This window comes from Acanthochromis polyacanthus, chromosome 14 (assembly GCF_021347895.1).
Source record: "Acanthochromis polyacanthus isolate Apoly-LR-REF ecotype Palm Island chromosome 14, KAUST_Apoly_ChrSc, whole genome shotgun sequence".
Taxonomy (NCBI): Eukaryota; Metazoa; Chordata; class Actinopteri; family Pomacentridae; genus Acanthochromis; species Acanthochromis polyacanthus.
This window is the reverse complement of record NC_067126.1, coordinates 29,686,367-29,708,291: the sequence shown is the minus strand read 5'-3', so window position 1 is coordinate 29,708,291 and position 21,925 is coordinate 29,686,367. Positions and strand designations below refer to the sequence as shown.

At 39.5% G+C, this 21,925-nt stretch overlaps 1 protein-coding gene across 2 annotated transcripts in view; it reads right to left on the bottom strand.

The window, feature by feature from the left end:
* galnt13 (UDP-N-acetyl-alpha-D-galactosamine:polypeptide N-acetylgalactosaminyltransferase 13) overlaps positions 1–21,819 on the bottom strand; it is a 44,141-nt gene extending 22,322 nt beyond the window's left edge. The window contains exons 1-5 of one of the 2 annotated variants that reach the window (XM_051959238.1): positions 21,377–21,819; positions 16,968–17,262; positions 6,261–6,426; positions 3,815–3,981; positions 840–1,047 (exon numbers count right to left, since the gene is read on the bottom strand). In XM_051959238.1, coding sequence (XP_051815198.1) covers positions 840–1,047; positions 3,815–3,981; positions 6,261–6,426; positions 16,968–17,109 — 683 coding nt within the window. In that variant the 5' untranslated portion in view covers positions 17,110–17,262; positions 21,377–21,819. Of the gene's footprint in view, positions 1–839; positions 1,048–3,814; positions 3,982–6,260; positions 6,430–16,967; positions 17,263–21,376 lie in introns of both variants that reach the window. The other variant, XM_051959237.1, reaches the window with a different exon arrangement.
* Between the last annotated feature and the right edge of the window lie 106 nt (positions 21,820–21,925).

Here is a 21,925-nt window from a genome sequence, read left to right as displayed (position 1 = left end):
GCAGCATTCAGTAAATGTGAAATGGCTCCATAATATAATATTCTAAGTCATATGATACCAATTTCTTCCTGAGGGAAAATGAATGTGTCTGACCTCAAATAAGATATGGATCAGTGGAGGGTCGTTATCAGTCCATCCACCTATTCATGTCACACTCACACATGCAGCAGATGCACTTTGTTTTCTATGAGGAGGAGTATCACTCAAGTGAACAAATGCCTGAAATAACATTTTAATCCTGATAAATAACATAAACCTAGTAAACACTATATCACAGTAAAGACAACTTGCTTGATAATTGTGCAAACATGTCAAGTTGGAGAGAACATCCACAGTTGACACAAAAAAAAAATGTCTTAATTACGACACGTTTGTTACTAAACACGTCCTTGTCCAATTTAATCTGAACTCTGCTAGCATCTACTAGCATCAGTGGTAGATGTAACACAACAACAGAGCTACAGTAACTGAAGCTAGCATTTCTTTTGAGGCCGCAGCAGAAGCAGAATGATTATCGTTTCTTATCAGCAGCGTCAGGCTCAAGCAGTGTATTCATAACTGACAGTTTGCTGTCCCATCAAAATTCAGACAGAGCTTTGGCTCAAGGACCCAATGATGCAACTTAGGTGAAATGTGATAACAGCAATATTAATAAAGCATGTTGTAGGACTCACTAGGCAGAAGATTAAATTGGCTGACATTGAGAAGCTTTGCAGGATTGTAGTGCATCGCTCCTGAAGAGCAGAATATGCTCATTATTTCATATTAGTACCTTCAGTATCTATATCAATATCAACATTGAATTCAAAGGGCTCAGTGAGGTCCACTTTGGCTCCTACCTGTCCTCTCTGATGCGAGCCAGCAGGGGCTCCAGCCAACCAACAGTACACTCGCAATGAGCATCCAGGAAGGTGATGACCTGTCCTGTAGTGGCAGCCGCCCCCCTTAACCTGGCTCTGATGAGACCTGAACGCTGCTCCATCCTCAGGATCCTCACTGGGACCTCCAGAGTCCGAACATAGTTCTCCAGTTTCTTCTTCAGGAACTCTGAAACGAAACGGCAGACAATCCAGCACTTGTCTACATGCAGAGTAAGTAAAACTGAGCTGAGTTGATTTACTCATTGGTCAGTAGCAGATGCATGTGTCAGATTTATTGTCCTTCCTGCCCACTACTGCATCTACCCTCCCCCTGCCTTCCCCCCCTGTCCTCTAAATTACCACATAAATGCACAGAACATGCTCAAATATTTACAGAACCAGCACTGCGTACAAATTAGTCCAGATTGTGAGATATTCACTGATCTTGACGGAAAGTGTGTTGGACTAAAACACGTACTGAGCGTTGATTAGAACGCATCGTTTTAAACCTGGTCAAAAAATAAAAACAAAAATTACACAAAAAAATTCTGAAATTTTCAGTTCTAAGCTAAATGCCATTTTTGAGGCTGTTGTGTGGACAAATGTATACTGCAATGTTTCCATTTCTACTAATCAGTTACTACGGTTGGCACTTTCTCTTTTAATTAGGAATAATACTGATAAGGAAATTTGTTTTTATGCACCTGCACTGACGACAGCTGAGCCCAGCGGCATTCTGTTATTCCATTCATCTGTCTGTCCCTTTGTCAGGATCACCTTGAGGGAATTTTATTACATTTGGCACAAAGATCCTCTTGGACTCCAAAATTAACTGAGTAGATTTTTCATAGTTGAAGGTCAAGATCACTCTAACATCAAAAACCTATTTTTGGCTATCGTTCAATAATTTATAATTTAGTTATTTATGACAAAAATGACACTTTTATCTATCATTAAAAAAAGATTCAGATCCAAAAGATCAAAGGTCAACTTTACTGTGACATCACAATGTTCTGCAAAAACACTTTTCTGGCGATTATGCAACGCCACAACTTAAGAACTACAGAACAGATTGTGTCTATACTTGACCTTGGGTTAGATACTGAATGGGTGACACAAATCTTGGATGCCCACTTTGATACTCTGATGACTGTAAAAAAGCTTCTTTGCCGATTTGAGGATTTCTGAGAAGCTTCCATGTTTAAGAACTCCTGTGCAGGAAAACCCCATATTTTAAGCATTGTGTACTTTCACGGCTGCAACTATGTGGTCAATCAGGATCAGTTTTATTGGCAAAACAATACAAACAAACAAAAAATTCAGCTTGCATATTTCAAAGTCTTCTTTACAAATAATATGTGCATTTGGAAAGATATGGATAGACACTGTGGAGGCATTTATTGGCAATAAGTCTGGTTTGCAATCAATACATTTTTATTGGTATATACCACATATGTTCTTATACTATTGCAAACACAAGCATATATAGCGGAGTTCAAAAGTTGGTGCCTATTCAATATTTAGGAGAAACAAGTGTTTAACACAGTGGTATTATTTAACAAAAGCAGCGGAAAACAAGGAAATTTCTTGACAAAAGTTGTGACGGGAGATGCCACCGAACGTCAGAGTACTAATCTCTGGGTATTCCCTCATTGTGTGTATTCAAAGAGGGTAATGAATGTTTAATATGATAAGAACCTGGCAGGCTTTCCAGGGCTATGGTGAATCCTCATGACAAATTTATAGCAGGCTATTTGATCATCTGAAATTTCTCGAGGTCATCATCTAAAGGTAAATCTGAGGCATAGTAGTTGGTATTAGCGATATTTAGGTCTTTTTGTTGGATATTACATATTACCAGATGGAGACTTGTAGACAACACAAGAAACAAAAACTCCGGAAACATATTTATCATGTATTTAAACCATTGATATGCACAATATTGTTATTTTCTACATTCATAGGAATCTGTACCATGCGCAAAGAATCAGCACTTATGTATATTTTTGTTCATTTGTAGTTTCTACATGTTTGCACGATCCCTTTTGCTGCTGTAACATTGTAAATTTCCCCGCTGTGGGATTAAAAAGGCTTATCTCCTCTTCTCTTATCAGTTGTAACTTTACAAGTTACTAAGAGGATCTAGATCAGGAATTAGTTAAGATCTCAAAAGGAGATAAAAGAAAAAGGTGGAACTCGTTTTTTATCCATCTTTAAATGCTGTGTGTCTGCTGTCAATGCTCCTCTCCAAACAGTGGAGAAAATGCATAGGCTCACCACTCAGAGTAATGACTGACCCGTTTCAGTGAAGGAAGGTTTTGGTGAAATATTCCATGATTCCTTCAACATTGAGATGCAAAGTAACTATAACATACCAGAACCAAAAGCTGACAAAGATTTTTTAATAGTAGAAAATGTGATGAAAATGATTTGACTCTTGATTCTTCAACACTGCATCAAGCATTAGTTTTTGCAGGTTTTACCAAGGAGTACTGGATTTGAATGCAGGGATGTTGTTTTGAATATAGAATGAAAGAAATTCTGATTCTGAAGTGTAATTCTGAAGTATTGGCTGCATAGACAGAAACAAAAACAACTTTGGTTTTGCCAAAAATTGTTTTTGTGATAGCTATTCTACCGTATTTATCGGTGTCACAATCGAAAAATGTTATTGGAAGATTTTTTTTAAAAACTGTTAACTGCAGCCCAATATCCCAGTTTAGGTATTCATCATCAACTATTGATTCCAGAGATTCTTACTGTTGTAGTAGAAGCTACATTGTGTTTTTTACGCAGCTACTAAGCTGGTGATGCCTTTTTTTGAGTTTTGTGTCCCACATCAATTCTCCTCCCATGTGTGCTCGTCCCGTATGCTAGACTACAGTTACAACTGTGAATCTGTCAGATATCACATGCGGTCCGTTTTGTGAACTGCCACAGCGTGAACTTCTCACCTCGCTCACTGGCATCGTCGACGAGCACAACCTCCACCAGCAAGTGTCTGGGAGAACGGTTGATGACGCTGTGAACGGTCCGCAGGAGGGTGCTCCACGCCTCGTTGTGAAAAACGATCACAATGCTGGTGTTGGGCAGGTCATCCGAGTACACCTTGGTCTTACAGCTGGCAAAGCCACAGGCGAGAAAAAGAAATCAGTGACACAAAATTGAACAGAGGAACGTTTTTCATCAAACTGTAGGGATTTGCGGTTCTGAAATCTACTTGTGATGTACATCCATGACTTCTGAACAGTGCTTTTTCCTTTTCAGTGGCAAATATTGATGACAAAAAAAACATTTTGCAAAGCAGAATTTTCCTCCTATTTTTGTTTACATATCTGTAATCTTCTAAGTTTGTCTTGAATATATATTTGCATTCCACCTATTCATTAGCAGATTCATGTATTGATCTTGATTACAACCATGAAACAATTAAAACAAATAGTTGATTTGGGTTAATTAAACAATCAGAAATGAATAATTTACTCAAATAAATTCTCAAACATCACAAGTTAAAGCTTCTCAAATGTTAAATATACTGAAGAACTCTAAATGTAATATATATGCTGTGAGTAGCGGCCAAGGGATAATTATTTGTAACTATTTGTTTATTTTAATTTAATTGACTAAATGAATAATTTATTTTACACAAGCGGATAGCAAAATATCACTGGTAGCAGTTAAACTAAATGTAATCGTGACTAACTTAATATCTACTCTAGCCATGCATACTTCTGCTTAAATCTAGGTATGACTGCATATACTCGATCTAAATGTGTTGGTCTCAAGCTATGGTGTTGGTTTCAAAATGCAGCTCATTATTTTGTAAGAAAAGCATCTGAGAAGAGAATCGGAGTGTCCCGCTACTATCCAATGCTGCCGTCAGTGCAAAAACACTGTCACGGGAGATTCACTGACAAATATCTCCAAAGAAAGTAGAAAAAGTAAAACCAGTGTTGACAGCTATGTCAGCACATCCTTGGCTTGATGTGACGTCTGTCAAAGTCAAAGGGTGAGAATGTGGCAAACTTGAGACGCTGCTGAATAAAGAATTAGCTACATTACGGAGGAGTAGGTGGACAGCGAAAGCAGCCTGTACGGCGAGGGGAGGGGTAGAGGGAGGTGAAAAAAGCCACCAGAGCAGACAGCATTGCTAGTTCAGTTCTGTCTATTCAACGTGACATCGCTGACTGACACAACCAGGCCAGGAGGCTGCCTTCAAGACAAAAATGTTATTGCCCTTCAGAGGCAGCGACTGGCAATTCTGCATGGTTCTGGATAATTTTCACTGCACAGCTGGTGAAATTTTGCAAGGCTAAGCTGTGTTCTGTAATAAAGCTGCTGTATTATTTATACTGAGAGAATGACGGAGCCATAATGGACAGAGAAACTAGGAGTTGAAATCAGCTGAATGTTCACTTTTTCCTCTAATATAGGTCTTCCTTTGCACTATGTAGTCAAAATGATTTTTAGATTTCCCCATTTTTTCCCCACATGGCACAAAATGTGGAAGTGTTATTTTCTTGGTCGAGGCAAAAACAGCACATAAAAAGTGAAGAATGTAGGTGCATAAAACAGATCATCTTGTGGCCCATTTCTCATGTGACAGGTAGACACTTTGGCACCCACTTAATGAAAGTGCTGTGGTGAACTCAACTGGAATATTTAACCATGAATCACTTAGATATTGTCTCCACGCGAAGCAAATGTCTGTGCATATCAGCAGCCCTAAATGAATGTGCTCGTGTTCCATACAGAGTGCTCAAATAGATCACGAATGGCAGTACGGAAACCCTACTCCCATTCCGAAATCAGGCCGAATGCACACAACTTGATGGATCTCAAGGATTCGGCACTGAAACAGTGCACATAATTAGATGTCTTTTCATAATGGGAGCAGTTATTAGCATCAGTAATGGACTCTACAGTTTAACTTTTATTTTAATTGTCAGAACAATTTTCCTTAGTTTAGCAACCCTGGTGAGACAGTGTGACGAAATAAAGACTCTCGCCTTGCTGAACCATTTAGCACATTAGTCTGAATACTGGGACAGTGTCTAAAGAAAGTAGTGTGAAGTCTGCACAGATGGAAGGGTGAAAACCCCTAAAAACATGAAGAAAGAAAGAACCAAAAAGCAGAAGGTATCAGCAGAAATGTCAGCTTTTTGATGAAAAAAAAAAACGTGGTTCTCTCAAATGTGTGATGGGTATCAAAGCTATCAAAATCTGCAGGCAGCACAGGGTGAGGACTGAGTTACGGTGGTCTGTTGGAGGGCAGACATGAGTGTGAGTGTATGTGTGCAAGCCTTTGTCTGAGTACATATTTGATTCTGTAGGTGTTAAGGGGTCAGTACAGCAGTGTGATTCACAGCATTCATCTGGCAGACACCCAAGCGTACGCACCCATCCAACCTCACGTCTGGCAGACTTCTGTTGAGTGCAATCATGTCACTGGCCATCAGATTGAACTGGTTAATCTTAAAGAGCTCCTTCATTTTCTCCTGGTCGTCCTTGGGGATGTTTACTGCCTTGCCCATCTCACCCGGACCCTCGTGGCTCCGAGATATCACTGCTGTAACATAACCGACAATAAACGATTTACAAAAAGAAAGTAACATCAAACTGCATAATACAAGGAATATTTGTGGATAGGAAAACAACAAGGGTTTGTTAGTGATTTTTTTCAAGCTGAAGAGGATGCAGCAAAGTGTGCTTGCTCCACTTCTCCCCACTTTGTAAAGTGTAATTTTTATACCAGTGAAAAGCCAGAGCATAAAAACACAATTTTCCAGATCAATGTGCATGTACAAAACCAGTTTTAATGTATGTATATTATAGAGATTCATGTACTGAGAGCATGTATATACAGGGTTTGCACATATGAACAGGACGTCATACACATTTACAATATAATACTACTGCACATAGAGAAAATGCAATGGTGTGTGTGTGTGTGTGTGAGGTCACACTATTAAAAGCTGGGAAAAATATGTTTCCTCAAACATCAGCAAGCGTGAAACGGTGTAAAACCTTTACCACAGACAGTGTAGGCACTCTGCTTAAGCCCTCTCCTGGTTGCGCTGGCTTAGGCTGACTGGGTATTAAGCACTGTACAGTCTGGTGGCTATATTTAATTTTAATTTAATGTATTAGGAGGTTTTGAGTTCAGAGCTTTAGGAGAATGTATTAATGAATGAAAAAGAAGAGCTAAATGACTGCTACTGATTTCCTTGCTGTATGCACCTACAGTCAAGTCCCTGCAAAACATCGGCGTGTCAGCAATGCTACTGGAGCTACTGCATGGAGTCTGGGAAATCACCCAGCATGGATTTATGACTTTGTTCTCTCGCGCTCTCTCAATTCAATTCTAGGATACAATAATAGTAATTTAAACATCAACAGAACATTGAGATTAATATGTACTAATTATATATAGTATGATCAGTATATAGTTTGCGTGTCAGCCTGTCTGTGTTAATACGTTCATGTGCTGTGTGTGTTTAAGAGCTCTCTTTCTCTCTCTCCCTCTCTAGTAATCTCTTAGAACAGAGCCAGTGATTTCAATGAAAGGGGGACACAGTTCACATTAGCTGCATGGCCTCCAGTTAAGAGGATTCCCTGCCACCCTTTGTGGAGACGGGCTGCTATCGGCTGGTTGTTTAACCTCAACTGATCCTGCTCTTTTCTTAATGGTGCCGCTGACAGCTTACATCGTGATGGGCACGGCTCGACAGTTGAGCTGGATGATTGAGCAAAGTGTCCATCAGAACACATCCTCAGCTCGTTCCAGCCACGCTCCAATCCGTCAGTGTGAATGTATGGATAAACACGGGGCCCGGAATCATCTCGTACAAGGAGAGCGTCGAGCAAACCATTAATGCCGGTTTGCATTTCTGACGAAAGTGTGAAATTGCCACCAGCAAAGCCGATAGTGAGCTGTATTGCTTTATGGATGGGAGCCAAACTGCACTAAAAAGCCGGAGGCTGAACTGTATTGCTTTGTATTTACCTGGGAGCTAAACTGCACTGCTGGTTTAACTTCATATGAGCGAGATACTAAAGGGAATTGAGGAGTGGGAATAATAAGAAAGGGATAAAGGGGGCAAAATATGATCGAAACGATGACGTGTTGAAATGAGACTCATCTGTGTAAGGTTAAGTCTTAGGAAAAGGAGTTGAGGTGATATTTAAGTGATGGATATAGGAGGAAAACACCAGTTCAGTTTTAAGTCTTGTAAGGACTGTCATGTCTTCCAAGAAACTAAAATTTGTGTAAATCGCTCATGAAGCCTGCTGTGAGCTAATGTTTTTTCTTCTTTTTATTTTTAAAAAATAAATCCTACATACCTCAGATTAAAATTAGGATAAGGTTAGGCATTTAATTGTGATGGTTAATGGACTGGATTGTGCCAATGAGAGAGCAAAAAGACACGCTAGTGATTGTGAGAATGAGTGTGCACAATTAGTCTAAGGATCTGTCATGAAACATTATATATCTGTGATACAATCTCTGTGTCGCATCAGTCAAGAGCGGCGATTGGCTCAGACTAGAATATGAAAAGCAAATCTAGAATGCCAGGTCAATGCTCAAAGATTAAATAACAAATCAATTGCATTTGAAAATGCTAAAATGTTTAGAAATGTTACAGTCTGCCTTGAAGGTAATGTAAGCTCTGTAGCTGGAGTTTCACAGAAATGGTAATCAAGGGTTTGGTAAACACGGCAGAGATCAGAGAAGCAGTCTGATCAGCTCATCTGAATTAGCTGTGTGCCCACCTGCAATTAAAGGTTGCCATGGTGATGGTAACTGCTCTGTTACTTGTGGGTCGAACGGTTCACGCATGAGGCGTCACCTGTTCTGACCTCGGAATGTTACATCAGTTTATTTGAATGAAGAAAAACAAAATTAAAACATACGTTGAGTAGACTGAAAAAATATGAGAGATATGAGCAGGAAAAATATCAACAATGTTCTCAATGAGCTGAACATTGTGACAACTGGAAAGGGTTTCTATGTTGAATGGCAATAAGGCAGTTATGTAAAAAAAAGAAAAAAGTGAGTGGAAGTGGAAGGTTACTGAGGATTGCAACAGCAATTTCTCCAGTAATAAGATCTGCATTTAACGTAGTATGAACTTTGTAGAAATTAACCTGCTGCTTTACATGGTCTGTTTTTCATCTTGTTAACATGTTTATATGATGCTTTTAATATGCTAGATGGCACATCATGGGTGAAATAAGCAATCAACATCACGGCTGAGTATCTCCACCTTGAAACTGCAGAGAATCAATGACAGTCTCAAAAACACAGATTCAGACTTCCTGAGTTTGATAGGTAAAAAGCTTAAAGGCATTATGGAGGATGTTTTTTTTTGTTTAATTTGTCTGATTCACATAAAATGAATATACTGACCTTTAGTGGACTTGTATGTATGGTTTCTAAAAGAATTTAAAAAAAAAAAATAACTGTGGACATGGCAGGACCTGAAAAACATCAGCCAATCAACGCGCTCGGACCGAGGCGTTTGGTTTGCTCCCTTCCCTGTCAATCAAAAATCTTCCGGCTCAGGCCTAGTTACGTAGATTACGTACGCCTTGGACTTACGTGTTTTGTGTACGTGTTGCTTTGGTATAGCTTCGTAGTTAGCTGGCGACTTGTTTTGCTCATCTTTTTTTACATAATGGCAGATAAAGATCCAGGGGGACCCAGCCGTAAAAGAAAGGCATTTTTTGACGTCAGAGAAAATAAAAGACAACTGGATCGCGAGAATGCAAAAACAAAAGTGATTATTGGCGAGTCATTTGGGCGATGGCGTCAGCGCAAGCAACAAATGGACCTAAAGACAGATGCCTTGGTTGCTAAATTCCTTCTGGACAGGTAAAATGTATTATTGTATTATTGATTATACTGCAGCTGTAGGCAACTTCACGAGTCTTACGCAAGTTTCTGGAGGGGAGCGTTTCTTCGTAAGTGTTAAGAGTGGGGAGGTTAGAGGGGGGGTGAGGGAGAGGTTGTACGTATGTGCGCATGCTACGTTCAAAGGAAATTAAATCTCCTCTAATGCCTTTAAGGAATTAACCCTATCTAAGTGCAGAATGGGACTCCATATTATTATTATTCAGGATCGCTTGCCCATTCTAACATGTATGGCTAGGTAATTCTTCCTACTGTGTAGCACAGAATAGTTTTTGAGTAGTTGTTTGCAGGGGTGAGCTGATGTGCTCAGCAGCAGTGAGGGTAAACAAGTGTAAATTACATTCAAGCTATTTTAAGGTAGGTTATTTTTATGAAAAAAAATCTAAATATCTACCTTGGATACACAGTGATGAGTTTTTTTAAAGTTTAATCAACGACTGAAGAGGGACTGGATATGATACTAGAGCTGTTACGCCGAACTAATATTCTTTTCCCGTTAACTGTTCATACCTCAGCTTTGTATTCATACTGTCAGGGTTGCAGTTTCGATCAGTCGACTACTTTCAGCTTGAAACATCTAAACAGTTATTGGAATAATTAGACTAAACTGACACTTTAGCGATCACACGACTGTTCCTCTATCACCAGCATTGTGGCTGATGTTTTTGGCTTTAAATAATATCTCTCATTGACTGTGTGTGCATCTCTGAGCACACTTGCTATTTTGGTCCCTGTATGTGTAGCAGTACAAAGTGCAAAGAGGCTGGGGTAAGTAGAGTATAGATCAGAAGACATGGTGATCAATAAAGTTATTCTCAGCCACTTCCATTACTAATCTCATCATTCTAACACAGCTGTGCCAGTCACACTGAATTCAAAATATCTCAAAACAAAATAACAAAACGATTGCAAGTTCAAGGTCCAAACATGAACAGAACTGTCACAGAATTAAAGAAATTATTTTTAAATGTCTGTGCTAATTCTCAAATGAACACTGTAGTTATGCCATTAAGCTTATATGACTTACAGTATTCTCCTTAAGCAATTTCCATCCATGAAACATAAGAGTGATGTCAGAATATAATGGTTAGAATACTGAAAATAAGGTTTTGCTCAGCAACATACAGATTAGAGAAGCCTTAGAAAAGACACAGTTTTTTTCCCCCCAAGCCTGCCACAGTCTCCTCCTGACACAGAACAGTCATTATAAAAGATGATCGCGATCATCTGGGAAGGAAACGGAGGCTCTGCCTGTCCTTGGGTCAATCAGCCTGATTCAATATCCCTGCCTGCAGCTTTATCCCAAGATATAACAGTAAAAGGTTCCCCTCACCTTCACAGGTAATGAGTCTTCTGAGACACTATCACTAACACAGCAGTACATAAAAGTTTGGATACCCGTGAGCAAATTGCGTGTTTGGTTGATTTTTGAAGTGAAACCTGTGCAGCAAATGAGCCGACTCATTTCAAGATCTGAGGTATGTTTACACCATCTTGTGCGTGCCCCATGTTCAACATCTACCTGCAGATCTTTACTAATATTTAAGTCAGGACTGTGAGGGCCACAAACTTAAGTTTGCATTTCTTAAAGTAGCTCATAGTGAAGTTTGAGTTTGATTTGGATCATTGTCCTGTTGTAGAAGCCAGCCTGCATTTCTAGTACAATCAAAATTTGATATTAAGTTGAATCCATTGTCCCTCTATCTGTGTTTTCTATGCCACTGGCTGCCACACAACCCCAAGAATCAAATTTACCAACTGATGCTTCATTTTTTCTTCTTGGCGGCTGTTTCCAAAGAGCTCAATTTAAACTTTGTCCGTCAACGTCACTTGTTTCAAAATGACTCTGGTGTATCCAGAGATGGCCTAGCAAACTTCAGATGCTGATTTTTGTGATTAGGCTGCAGGTAAAGTTTTGTTCCATGTGGACCGTGTTTGTGTAACAACGCGAGGGAGCCGAACAGGTCCTCATCAATTCTGTGGCAGCGAAACCTTCCTGCGGCTCCTTTGCAGTCATAAGTGGGTTTTGCTTTGCCTTTCTACCAGCAGACTTTCAGACTTATCTGAAGGTTTTCTTGTTCCTTCAGATCTTGTCCTGGTTTCCGCAGTACCCCTTAACTGCCATTTCTTAATGACATTTTAGAGAGTGGAAACTGCGAACTGGAAGTGTTATCTTTTTATAGCCTTCCCCTGCTCTGTAGGCATCAAGTAGCTTCATTTCAGACCCTCAGTGAGTTCCTTAGAGGAGCAGAGAACATTTGAATAGTCAGACAATTTCTCAGTGTCTGTATTGTTATTAGCTGACAATCCCTAATGACGGTTCCTAACCTGCTTTTCAAATCCAAAAGACAAAATTAAGGCCTGAGGATTTAATGAAGTTTTGAGAATAAATACATTAAAGGGTGCCTAATTGTTTGCAGAGGCCACAATTATTGTTTTCTTTTATTTTTTTAATCTATAAACTAAAAACAGTACATTAGTATTTTAGGAAAGGCCTTCACATTGTATTTACTGTTTTTCACTTCAAAAAATCAACTAAATATGTAATTTCCCTGTGGATCACCACAACTTTAGATACAAATATGTTTTAGTGATGAACACAAAATGAAGAGCCACTTGTCTAACTGTCCATCTTTTGATAAATAAGCTCATAATTCTGGCCAATTAGAAATAAATGTACAATTTTAGACTTAATATGCGAGTCTACTCTACACTATAATTTACTATTAGAATATTTGTCATCATGACTGCCTCAGTTGGACTGTTAGCAAGATCAGGATTCTTCTTGTCAAGGTGAACGGTAATCTGCATGCAGATTTTGCACTGAGATTTTCATCACATAGCTTTCCCCAAGCTATTTCCATTCTCATTTACTTAGAAAAAGATCTGTGTAGTGGTGCACAGCTGGAGGCTCCTTCTTAGGCTCAATCTCTTCTTATTCCTCCATACGTTAGCTCGTCTTCTTCCTGCCTGCAAGTCTGACACAGCTGGCATTACATTATAGATCTGAGAGGTTGCTCTTCAACACAAATCCACAGCAGACCAGGAACACCCACCATGCAGAGAGCTACTACACTGCTCTAAAGTGCACTGTAACTCTAACTGCACCATACTGTCATCCTATATGACAACCAAGTGAGCACCTTTGTTCACACAAAGAACAAAGATTCAAGGAAAATGGGACCAGAAATTCAGTTTAAATGTATTTAAATGTAATATCTGCAGAGATACTGCAGGGGTATGAAAGCTGTTAACATGCTATTCTTCTTCTGTTCAGGAGACAACTTTATACACACGAGTCACTGTGAAAAATAAGATTTTTTTTTAACTAAAGTAGCATTTCACAAAACTAACGTCATAAGGTGTCACAACAGAGATCTCCCCACCTGGCTCCGTTGTGTCACTACAATAATAATTCACCCATTTGGTATCACATTTAAATCAGAATACTATTAAATTGCAGCCATCTGTTCCACAAATGGACAGACCTTAGAACCAAAGAACGATTATTTCCTGAAATCCCTGCTATAAATAATGGATGTCATAAATGTTGGTGTCATTTTGATCTCACTATTATCAATACTGTCTCCTGGTTGTCAGTTACTTCAATGGTTATGCTTCAACGCCTCCAGGGGAGTAAAACTGTAGAATAAGTCAAAGTGAAAATCCCCAAATTTAAGACATTAGGGATGAAAAAATCTGTACGTACATTTAATTTCAGGATTTCACTTTGACATAAACTGAAGTGAGAAAAAGAGAGAGAGAGTGCAACACAGAGGAAACAGTCATTTACAGCACTACACATCCAAAACATCACATGTGGCACACAGCTTTGCCTTGTGATTCTCAGCCTCTTTGTGTGACTAATACTGCACTTACAAAATAAAAACAACAATCCCTGTTTTGTCTTCAGTGTAGTGCATCTGTCAGGCCGTCAACACAAACTGAGTACTTATTTTACTTCAGAATGTTGAACATAAAGAAAATGCTCAAATGTATTTGATCTCCATAAATCCACCAGCGATTAAAAATGCATAATTTATAAACCGTTAGAACGTTTTATTCTCAAATACAGATGAGCTAACCATTACGAAAATATGAAATCTACTCAGCTTCCATCAACATCCACTTAAATAATCACACACTATTTTATAGACTGGATTATTATGGCAGATTTATTTTATCTACAAAACTCCAGCAGTCTCCTAGAGCAAGTAAGTTTCATAATCAGAAACTACTCAGCCACACTTTTCACTTCAGAAATGGAAAAACTGCTATGGAAAAAAGGTTACACTGGATGGACAACTGCACATGTGTCATCAGAGCTCACAGGGTTTGTACTGCAGCAACATCAGGGTGGATCTCCACAAAAGCCAGTCCAGTGTAACAGATGGTTAACTCAGCCAGAAATACAAACAGCAGTAGTGCAAGGTAGACTCCACTGACTTTACATGAGGGTGAGTTCACTCATGTGGGGAACTACTCAGCCTGTTAAAACTGTTGCATCATATCTTCTGTGGGTCCTTAGAGAGCTTTCGAACGGCTGAGAAATCAAGTCAGATAATGACACCATCAGGGTTATCTCGGGTTGGGACTGGGAAATGTTTAACTACACACACTGCCAAGGGTTGGAAGGCATTTTATGCTCAGTTAATGAAAATTACCTTAGCATGTCAGGAAAACACAAGCCTTACATCAACATAGTAACCAGGAACCACCGGCCATAAAGTTCATTACGGTTAAAGTGGAAAGACCTGACGTAAGTCAAAGTGTACCTGCTCTTACTAGGAATGTAAGGCCTTCTTTAAAGGGTCAATATCCGCCTGGTAATGAGTGATGTGGGATCACTGACCCCCTGTCAACAATGTATGCAGTGGGGTAAAAAACTCACTGCCAGCCTTAATGTCAAACAGCAGTAGTTTCTCTCAGGCGACCAAACAAGCGCTAAAATCAGATTAAATATGGGGTGTGCATCCATCAAGTGGTCAGAGACACGACGTATGCTTTGAATATTTTTCAAGTTGTGCATCCGTCACTGTATTTTGATTTTCAATCAAAATGCATTTTGAAATCAAGAATTCACCTTGAAGTAATTCAGTTTCAAAATTCAGTGACATTTGGGCTATTTAAAGCAGTATGTGCATGACAGCTGCTTTAATCTGATTTGGCATTATCATTAATGCAATGCAAAGAACATTTTGTACCAGTTAAATCATGATAGGTTTCAAAATGAGTAGAATTATCGTGCCTACTTTCTGATTTTCACATTTGGCTTATAGTACCTTTCCTTTTGTTTTTGATCAATGAGTTTTTACTGTTACCATTTTTATGTGGGCCCAAGGGACGACAAGTGACCGCTTTGTGGAATCTAATGGGGCTCTGAATAAAGAACAAAGTGATTCTGGACCCGTGAAGTCGTGTCGTTTGAATAAATAAGATACCACTGAACCAGGTAAAAACATAAAACAGCTGCAGTCTAGTCTGAAAATAACCTTAAAACGCAGCTCATATATTTAGCAAATCCTCAGATGTAACTTATGTCTCTTATGAGCGCAGTAACTCGGATGTAACATTCGACTTTTGTATGGTAATCAGCTGGAGTAGCTGGCAGCTTTGCCTCATTCTAACCTTAAAAGCAAAGCAGATTAGTAAGCCTCTTAGAAACCTGCTTACTTGAGGGCATGTGAGGAAATGAACTCTGCTAAAGAGGAAGTGTTTTGCATTGATTTCAAGCACACTCATACACACACACGCCCACAGAGACATTATTTTAAACTTAAAAAGATGAATTAATAATATCTTTGTCGGCCCTATTTGAGATTCAAGTCAGAGATAAAGACTCACTATATCAAGTCTAAGTATCATAATAGTGAATAAGATTTTTTTTTTCAGATCTTTAAATACAAATCTTAATAGTTTTATATTACAGTCAACTACTGATTTTTATATTTTTCCCCCAATTTTTGTGCAGAAACATTTGTGTTCATAGAATTTGTGACAGATAATGATTTTGTTACACTGGGGTGAAATGATGGGATGTTTTGAATACAGTTTACATACTTAAGCATCAACTTTTAACTATTGCTGAAGCTGAACAACAGGTCAGTTCTATAACATCAAAAATGCAGAGCCGAAACAAAAAAAAAAAAAAAAAAAAGGGAATTCGCCGTAAAATATGACCTTAATCACAAAATGGAGTTATCAGATTCACTGATCTTAAGTTACAACTGTCAAAGCTCTTAAGTTGGTTTGCAAAACATATTCAATAACAATAAGCAATTACTGATATGAATTCTTTGTTTATCTGTTTGTTTTAATTGAGTTATGTTTTATGAAAAGAATCATGATTCCTAAAAGCTAAAACATGTCTCCCCACTTTCTTCAAGAGTGCACGCCTCTGAGTGCTCTGGCTTTCAGTACATTTATACACTATATTAATATCTATTTGTGGAAACGACAAACATGAGGTAGGTTATCCACTCCAGTGAATTTCAGGACTCTGGTTATTTCTGTCAAAACAGCTTTTTTCATTTTGTGGCAATACAGAAAGAAAAAAAATATCTCAGAAGTCAATCAAGCTGCACACAAACACGGTGATATTGCTACCACAGAAAAAAAAATCAGACAAGCATGTGTGTTGACGATAGAAAAACAACCAGCATCTCAAAACTTGTGGAGGATGTGGTCGTTCTCTGTGCACAATGTACAGAGATGTAGTTTGTGGTGTCATTGATAAAAACATGTAAAACCTCACACTTTGTCCCTGAGCTTGATTTTAGATAATCCAGTGCTTCTATTTAAAGAGACTCAAATGTTTTTTAAAGTTATGTGATGGTTGAAATTAAACTGAAAATATAATATAGACTCAAAAATAGCTTTGGGCTAACTCTTTTTGTCACAACGCAAATATAGCAAGACTTGAGTGTCTTTGCTCAGTTTTTCCTCTTAAGTCATTGCTTGAAATCCATAAACAAACATTTTAACTCCCTCTGAGATTTAAAATCAGAACAGAACGTTGTGATGGAAAAGTCTAAAAACTGACAAACCTAGCACAGTTAACAATAAAGAGACGGAACATGGGAAAACCAGACTTGTATCAATCAAACCGCTCTGTGAGTTAGCTCTGTGAAACTTAAGGTCTCGTCAGATCTGTTCTGAAAATGAAAGGTGCAGCAGCGTTATTGTGGACTCACCTCGGAGGGCAGGGAGCAGCGAGCGGTCCTTTCTATCATCGCATTTGTTACACTCACTGAAGTACAGCAGCAGGAACACGTCCACCAGCACCCACACTAAAGACGTGGTCAACACCACCTTGCAGTAGACAAACCGCCGCATCACCTCTCTGGGATGTCAGCCAGGAAGCCAAACAAGGAGGTTGGCAGGGGGAGTGCTCAGGAGCGCTCAGGCTGCAGGTGAGGTGTTTGAACTCCGGAGATGGGGTGAGGAAACAGGGGTGAGACCAAGCGGGTTTGACCAGGGGGCATCATCCTTCAGGAGGGAGAAAAAATAAATGAGAAGACAGAACACTAAATCTATTGATGAATCATAATTATCTGCATTTTCCTGCTGAGAGTCAAGATAATAAGAATATTTCAAATATAACGATTGGAAACAAATGAACTTTTGAACAGCAATATTAGAAAATCTGTGAGGAACTACATTCAAAGCAGATCAATATTTGCTCCTTGTAGCAGTGATCTGTAATCACCTTTTTCAGGCTTCACTTTATGCATTTCATTTCTCTATATAATCAGGGATTGGTTAGAATTTTTCAATTTCTTTGTTTTACTTTTAGTTAAAATGGTATGTTACAAGAACTTTGACATGATAAAATGGAAAACAAGACAAAACAGATTCAATGTGCCGGACACACCAAAACAAGAGATTTGCAGATGTGTGTATGTGAAAGGAAGAACTACACTGGTCTGTGTAGTCATACATGCTAACCTCTTCTGTACCACCCAATGGGAAAATAATGAAAATCTATATAAAATCTGTAGGATTCATAATAACAACACTTTATTAACTTAGTCCATGAAAATCAATGGTCAGCAGCATCCTCATATTAGCAAAAAAACCAAAGACTGTGTAAACTAACAGTCTGTGTGTGAGACATCAAGGTGGCAGCGTCTAGTGTGTACGACTCCAAGGTACATTTTAAATTGAAACTGCACAAGAGGGCTATACATCAGATAGAGAATCTGCCACAGATGACAATGTTTGTACATCCCAAATCCTCTTCCAAGTCTAGTTAGCGCTGAAGTTATGCTTTGCAGCAAACACAATCTGCTGATGGCTGAAGCAGACCACCAGACAAAACTGTTACCACGCATGCTACTGCTCAATTTTTTTATAATCCGTATGATTCTATGCATATGTCTGTGAGCAATTTAAAGGTGGGAAAATCTATATATAAAACGTATAGAAATTCCATATGAGTTGACATGTATGTGTGTCTGTGATAACATATTATATTTGTAAGCTATACAGGACTTTGAACCATAAACCACAATATTTGAGTTGGAAAGAGTCCAGGTGGGATATTTGATGCATTTTTGAATTCCTGTCATCCACTGTACTGTCTGTACCACAGGTATTAAAATTACAAAAACACATTTCTGATAGAGATCCATTAAGTCGTTTTTTTTAGAAAAAAAAATCCCATCAATTTCCCTGGAAGCCACTCGATTTTTAGTAAAGCAAAAATTCAAGTGCTGACTTGCAAAACTAGGTTTGAAGTAGGGTCACCACTACATTGTTTGTCTACCAGAAATGACTGACAACTTGAAATTTACACTGTAAAATGGACAGGGAGTGATATTAAAATTGCCTGTGTATGTTACAAAAAATCCAGTTTATTACACATTACATTTATTTACATTTATTTGATTTTTGAACCCTCCAAACATACATGTCTGCATCAAAAATCTTGTAATAGTGGAATTGCAGAGCATAATCACCAATTTTAAACTGGTCTAATGTCAATTAGACCTGACAGATTCACTGAAAAAAGTCTGATTGGTGTATCCAAGATATGTACTGAGCAGGATGAATTTAAGTGTCAGTGAACTCTCGAGAAATAACTGTATTAAACATATTTTTGTACTAAAGCATCTGCAATTACTTACCAGTAAATATTTCTAGCAAAAACACAGAATACATGAAATAAACTGACCAACGTATCAACCCTGGTATTCCAGCATTCAAGCTCTAAAGCAAAAACAAAATTCTGAAAGGTTTTGTTCCTCCAAATTTGTTTCCTTGAAAAAACAAAACAAAACAACACAGACCTTTATGAGAAGGATGGTCTGTTGGAGGTCACACCCACAATAAACTGACCACAAACCCTTTACATTCTTCCATTTGAAAGGATGGCTGAATGCTCATTTCCCCTTTACAGCCTTCCCCCACTTCATCTGCAGTGCTGCTAAGACCATCTGGGAGGCTTTAATAGCAGAGGCAATTTGTGGGGGTTAAATATCTCATTGGCATGGAATGTATGCCTCACAATATTTCTGATGAAAAACAACATCATTTCCTGTCAAACAGGATTTCTACTTCACTGAAATTACAGGTTTTTGTTGACCGAAAAAGCTTATGAAAGTATAATCAGTATGGAAACAGAGTGACGGAAAAATGCTTTCAGCCAATCAAACACACAAATGCAAAGCAGCCTTTTCGACATTCAAAACAGGAATACAGGCTACAATAAACATTGTATAGCATGCTACTTTTATATCACACAGTGTAGGGAAATGCGGATTAATCCTCCACTGCTGCTGTTATGGCACATTACAAATATTAAAGATATCAAAGAATCACAGTGCATGCTCCAGTATGGACATATAGAAAACATGGATCCGTGTACATCAGGGTGCATTTAATGCAAACGCATGTAGCTATAATTTAGGCACTTTCAGAACTAGTCGAAAACGCCTGCAGCATTTCCTGCAGTGAATCTGACAGATATCCTTATCTTTCACTCGCAGCATGGTAATGACTTTGCACTCCACGCGCACACATATTGTCCTCTCCACTCGCTGTCTAAGTGTCCATCACAGAGGCTGACACCGCTGCCCTGGGCTAACTCTTATCTCATTCAAAAACAAGGCAGCCACTGTCCAGCTGCATCAAGACTCTGATCACAGTGCCGCGGATGGTTTCAGACAGACAGAATCCAAACACCACTCGCGGACTTCCAACCCGAGTAGATGGATGCAATGTAGACTTCCACATAATGAGCGCCATCAGCGAAACGGTGTCAGCCAAAGTCTGCATGTAGCACATCACCTCCACTCTCACTGCAGACACATGAATGATGATTGTGCCTCGTGATGTCTGTTTGCGTCGCTAACCATCTGCTTTGGTGCATCTGTGGCAAACATGTTTGGGTATGATACCACCAATCGCACCACCAGCAGCTTGCTCAAGTCCTGTCCGAAGAAGTCTGACTCAATTAGTCCAACCATCTGCACAAGTGAATGCTTCCTGTCTGCTGTACACAGCTCTGGAAATGTATCTCTTCAGTCTTTACAAGCCACTTTTTCCACACTTTTTTTAACGACAAGTGCAAACCGCCAGGCATTATTTCATTAGCTGCTTTCTCAAGTGACAGTTAATTGTGTTGTTAGCAGCCCTCTTTTGTTGTGAAACGTCTGGTGCAGTGCTGCGAGTTAAATTCCTTCTTCAGTCAACAGCGGCACTTAAACTGTATGCAAATGAAAGAGTCTGCTTAACAAACTGCGTCCCACAGCAGTATAATTGGGCACGCCTCACATCAGCACTCCACAATGGAAGCAAGACAGTAACATGAGAGAAGAACCACAACACAGAAAAGTGATCAGATAGTGTTTGCATGCTTCTTTTCCTCCTCCGCATTCATTAGCTTCCTCAGAGGCAGCCAATGCAAAGCACAGCCATCTGCTGCTGACCACTGAGGGACTGACACGGGTTCGAGTGCCTTGCTCAAAGGTGCTTCACATGATCAGACACAACATTTGAATTGAAATTTTTTGGGATCAGAAAGTAAAGCTGCGTCTCAAAGATCAATACTTTTTAAGTGCTTTGGAGATTTTGTCTGTGGTGTCAAGTGTTGAAAACTGTCTAGCTGGCAGGAGTGGATAAAATGAAAGAATGAATACTCAAATTTGGCATATTGGCACGTATGAGAATTTGATACTAGGAAACCCTCTTGGCAAATGGCTGCAGCTTTTTTTATAGGCTAAACAACACAAAATAGAAAAGGATTAACTGAAAGAGTTACTGTGGGTATCACAGGCTACACAATCAGGGGGTTGCCAGTCAATCTGTCATCTATGTGAAGGCATATTAGGGCCTGTGTGGACTTCTTGTTATACATCATTCCACTAATTGTGTGATGATGTTGCATGCATAAGATGGACAAACATTGTGACAACAGCTGCGAACCAACAAACACCCCTACAAATACAACACATGGCAACCTGCATGACATATAATGGAAACTCTAACCATCATCTCTGCAACATCATGACCATCCACTGCACGCTGGTGATGTGTGAACGACAGTGCGGTGACATGTTAGATTTTTTTTCCTCCATTGCACGCAATAGAAAATGCTTACCTAAACTGTGGATGTAGTGAACCAGTGACCTGCTCCAGCTTCGCTCTCAGGCAACGTGTTGAACGTGGAGGACATGACCAAATGCACAGATAATTAGCGGCTGAATTACACGTAACGCCTCAAAATGACACCTAAGTTAGAGTCCATCCGAGCGCAGACGAGTCCACAGCCCCGCTGTGACAGTGTCCGTCCAGCGCAGCCTCTCATGGTACCTGTTTGGACTCCTTCACACGATTTCGTGTCTACGCTTGAGCCGCAGTGACGCTCCGCCGGTCGACGTGAAGAGTCTCCATGGATTTTCCTCCTTCGTGTTAAACGGATACGAGCTCGGCTAAGACACGCGTCTCTCCACGCACCTGTTCTCCGAGTGAATATTGTGACTGGGAGAGGACAGGCTGATAATACTCCGCACAATCTAACCTCAGCTCAGCCCGACCTGCCGCTGTCCAACACGCTGCGCTCTGATTGGCTGACGGAGACGTCAATCAGCAAAATCCTCGTCCAGCGCAGCTTCACGGGCGTCTGGTCAATGTAGGCGGTGCGGCAGAT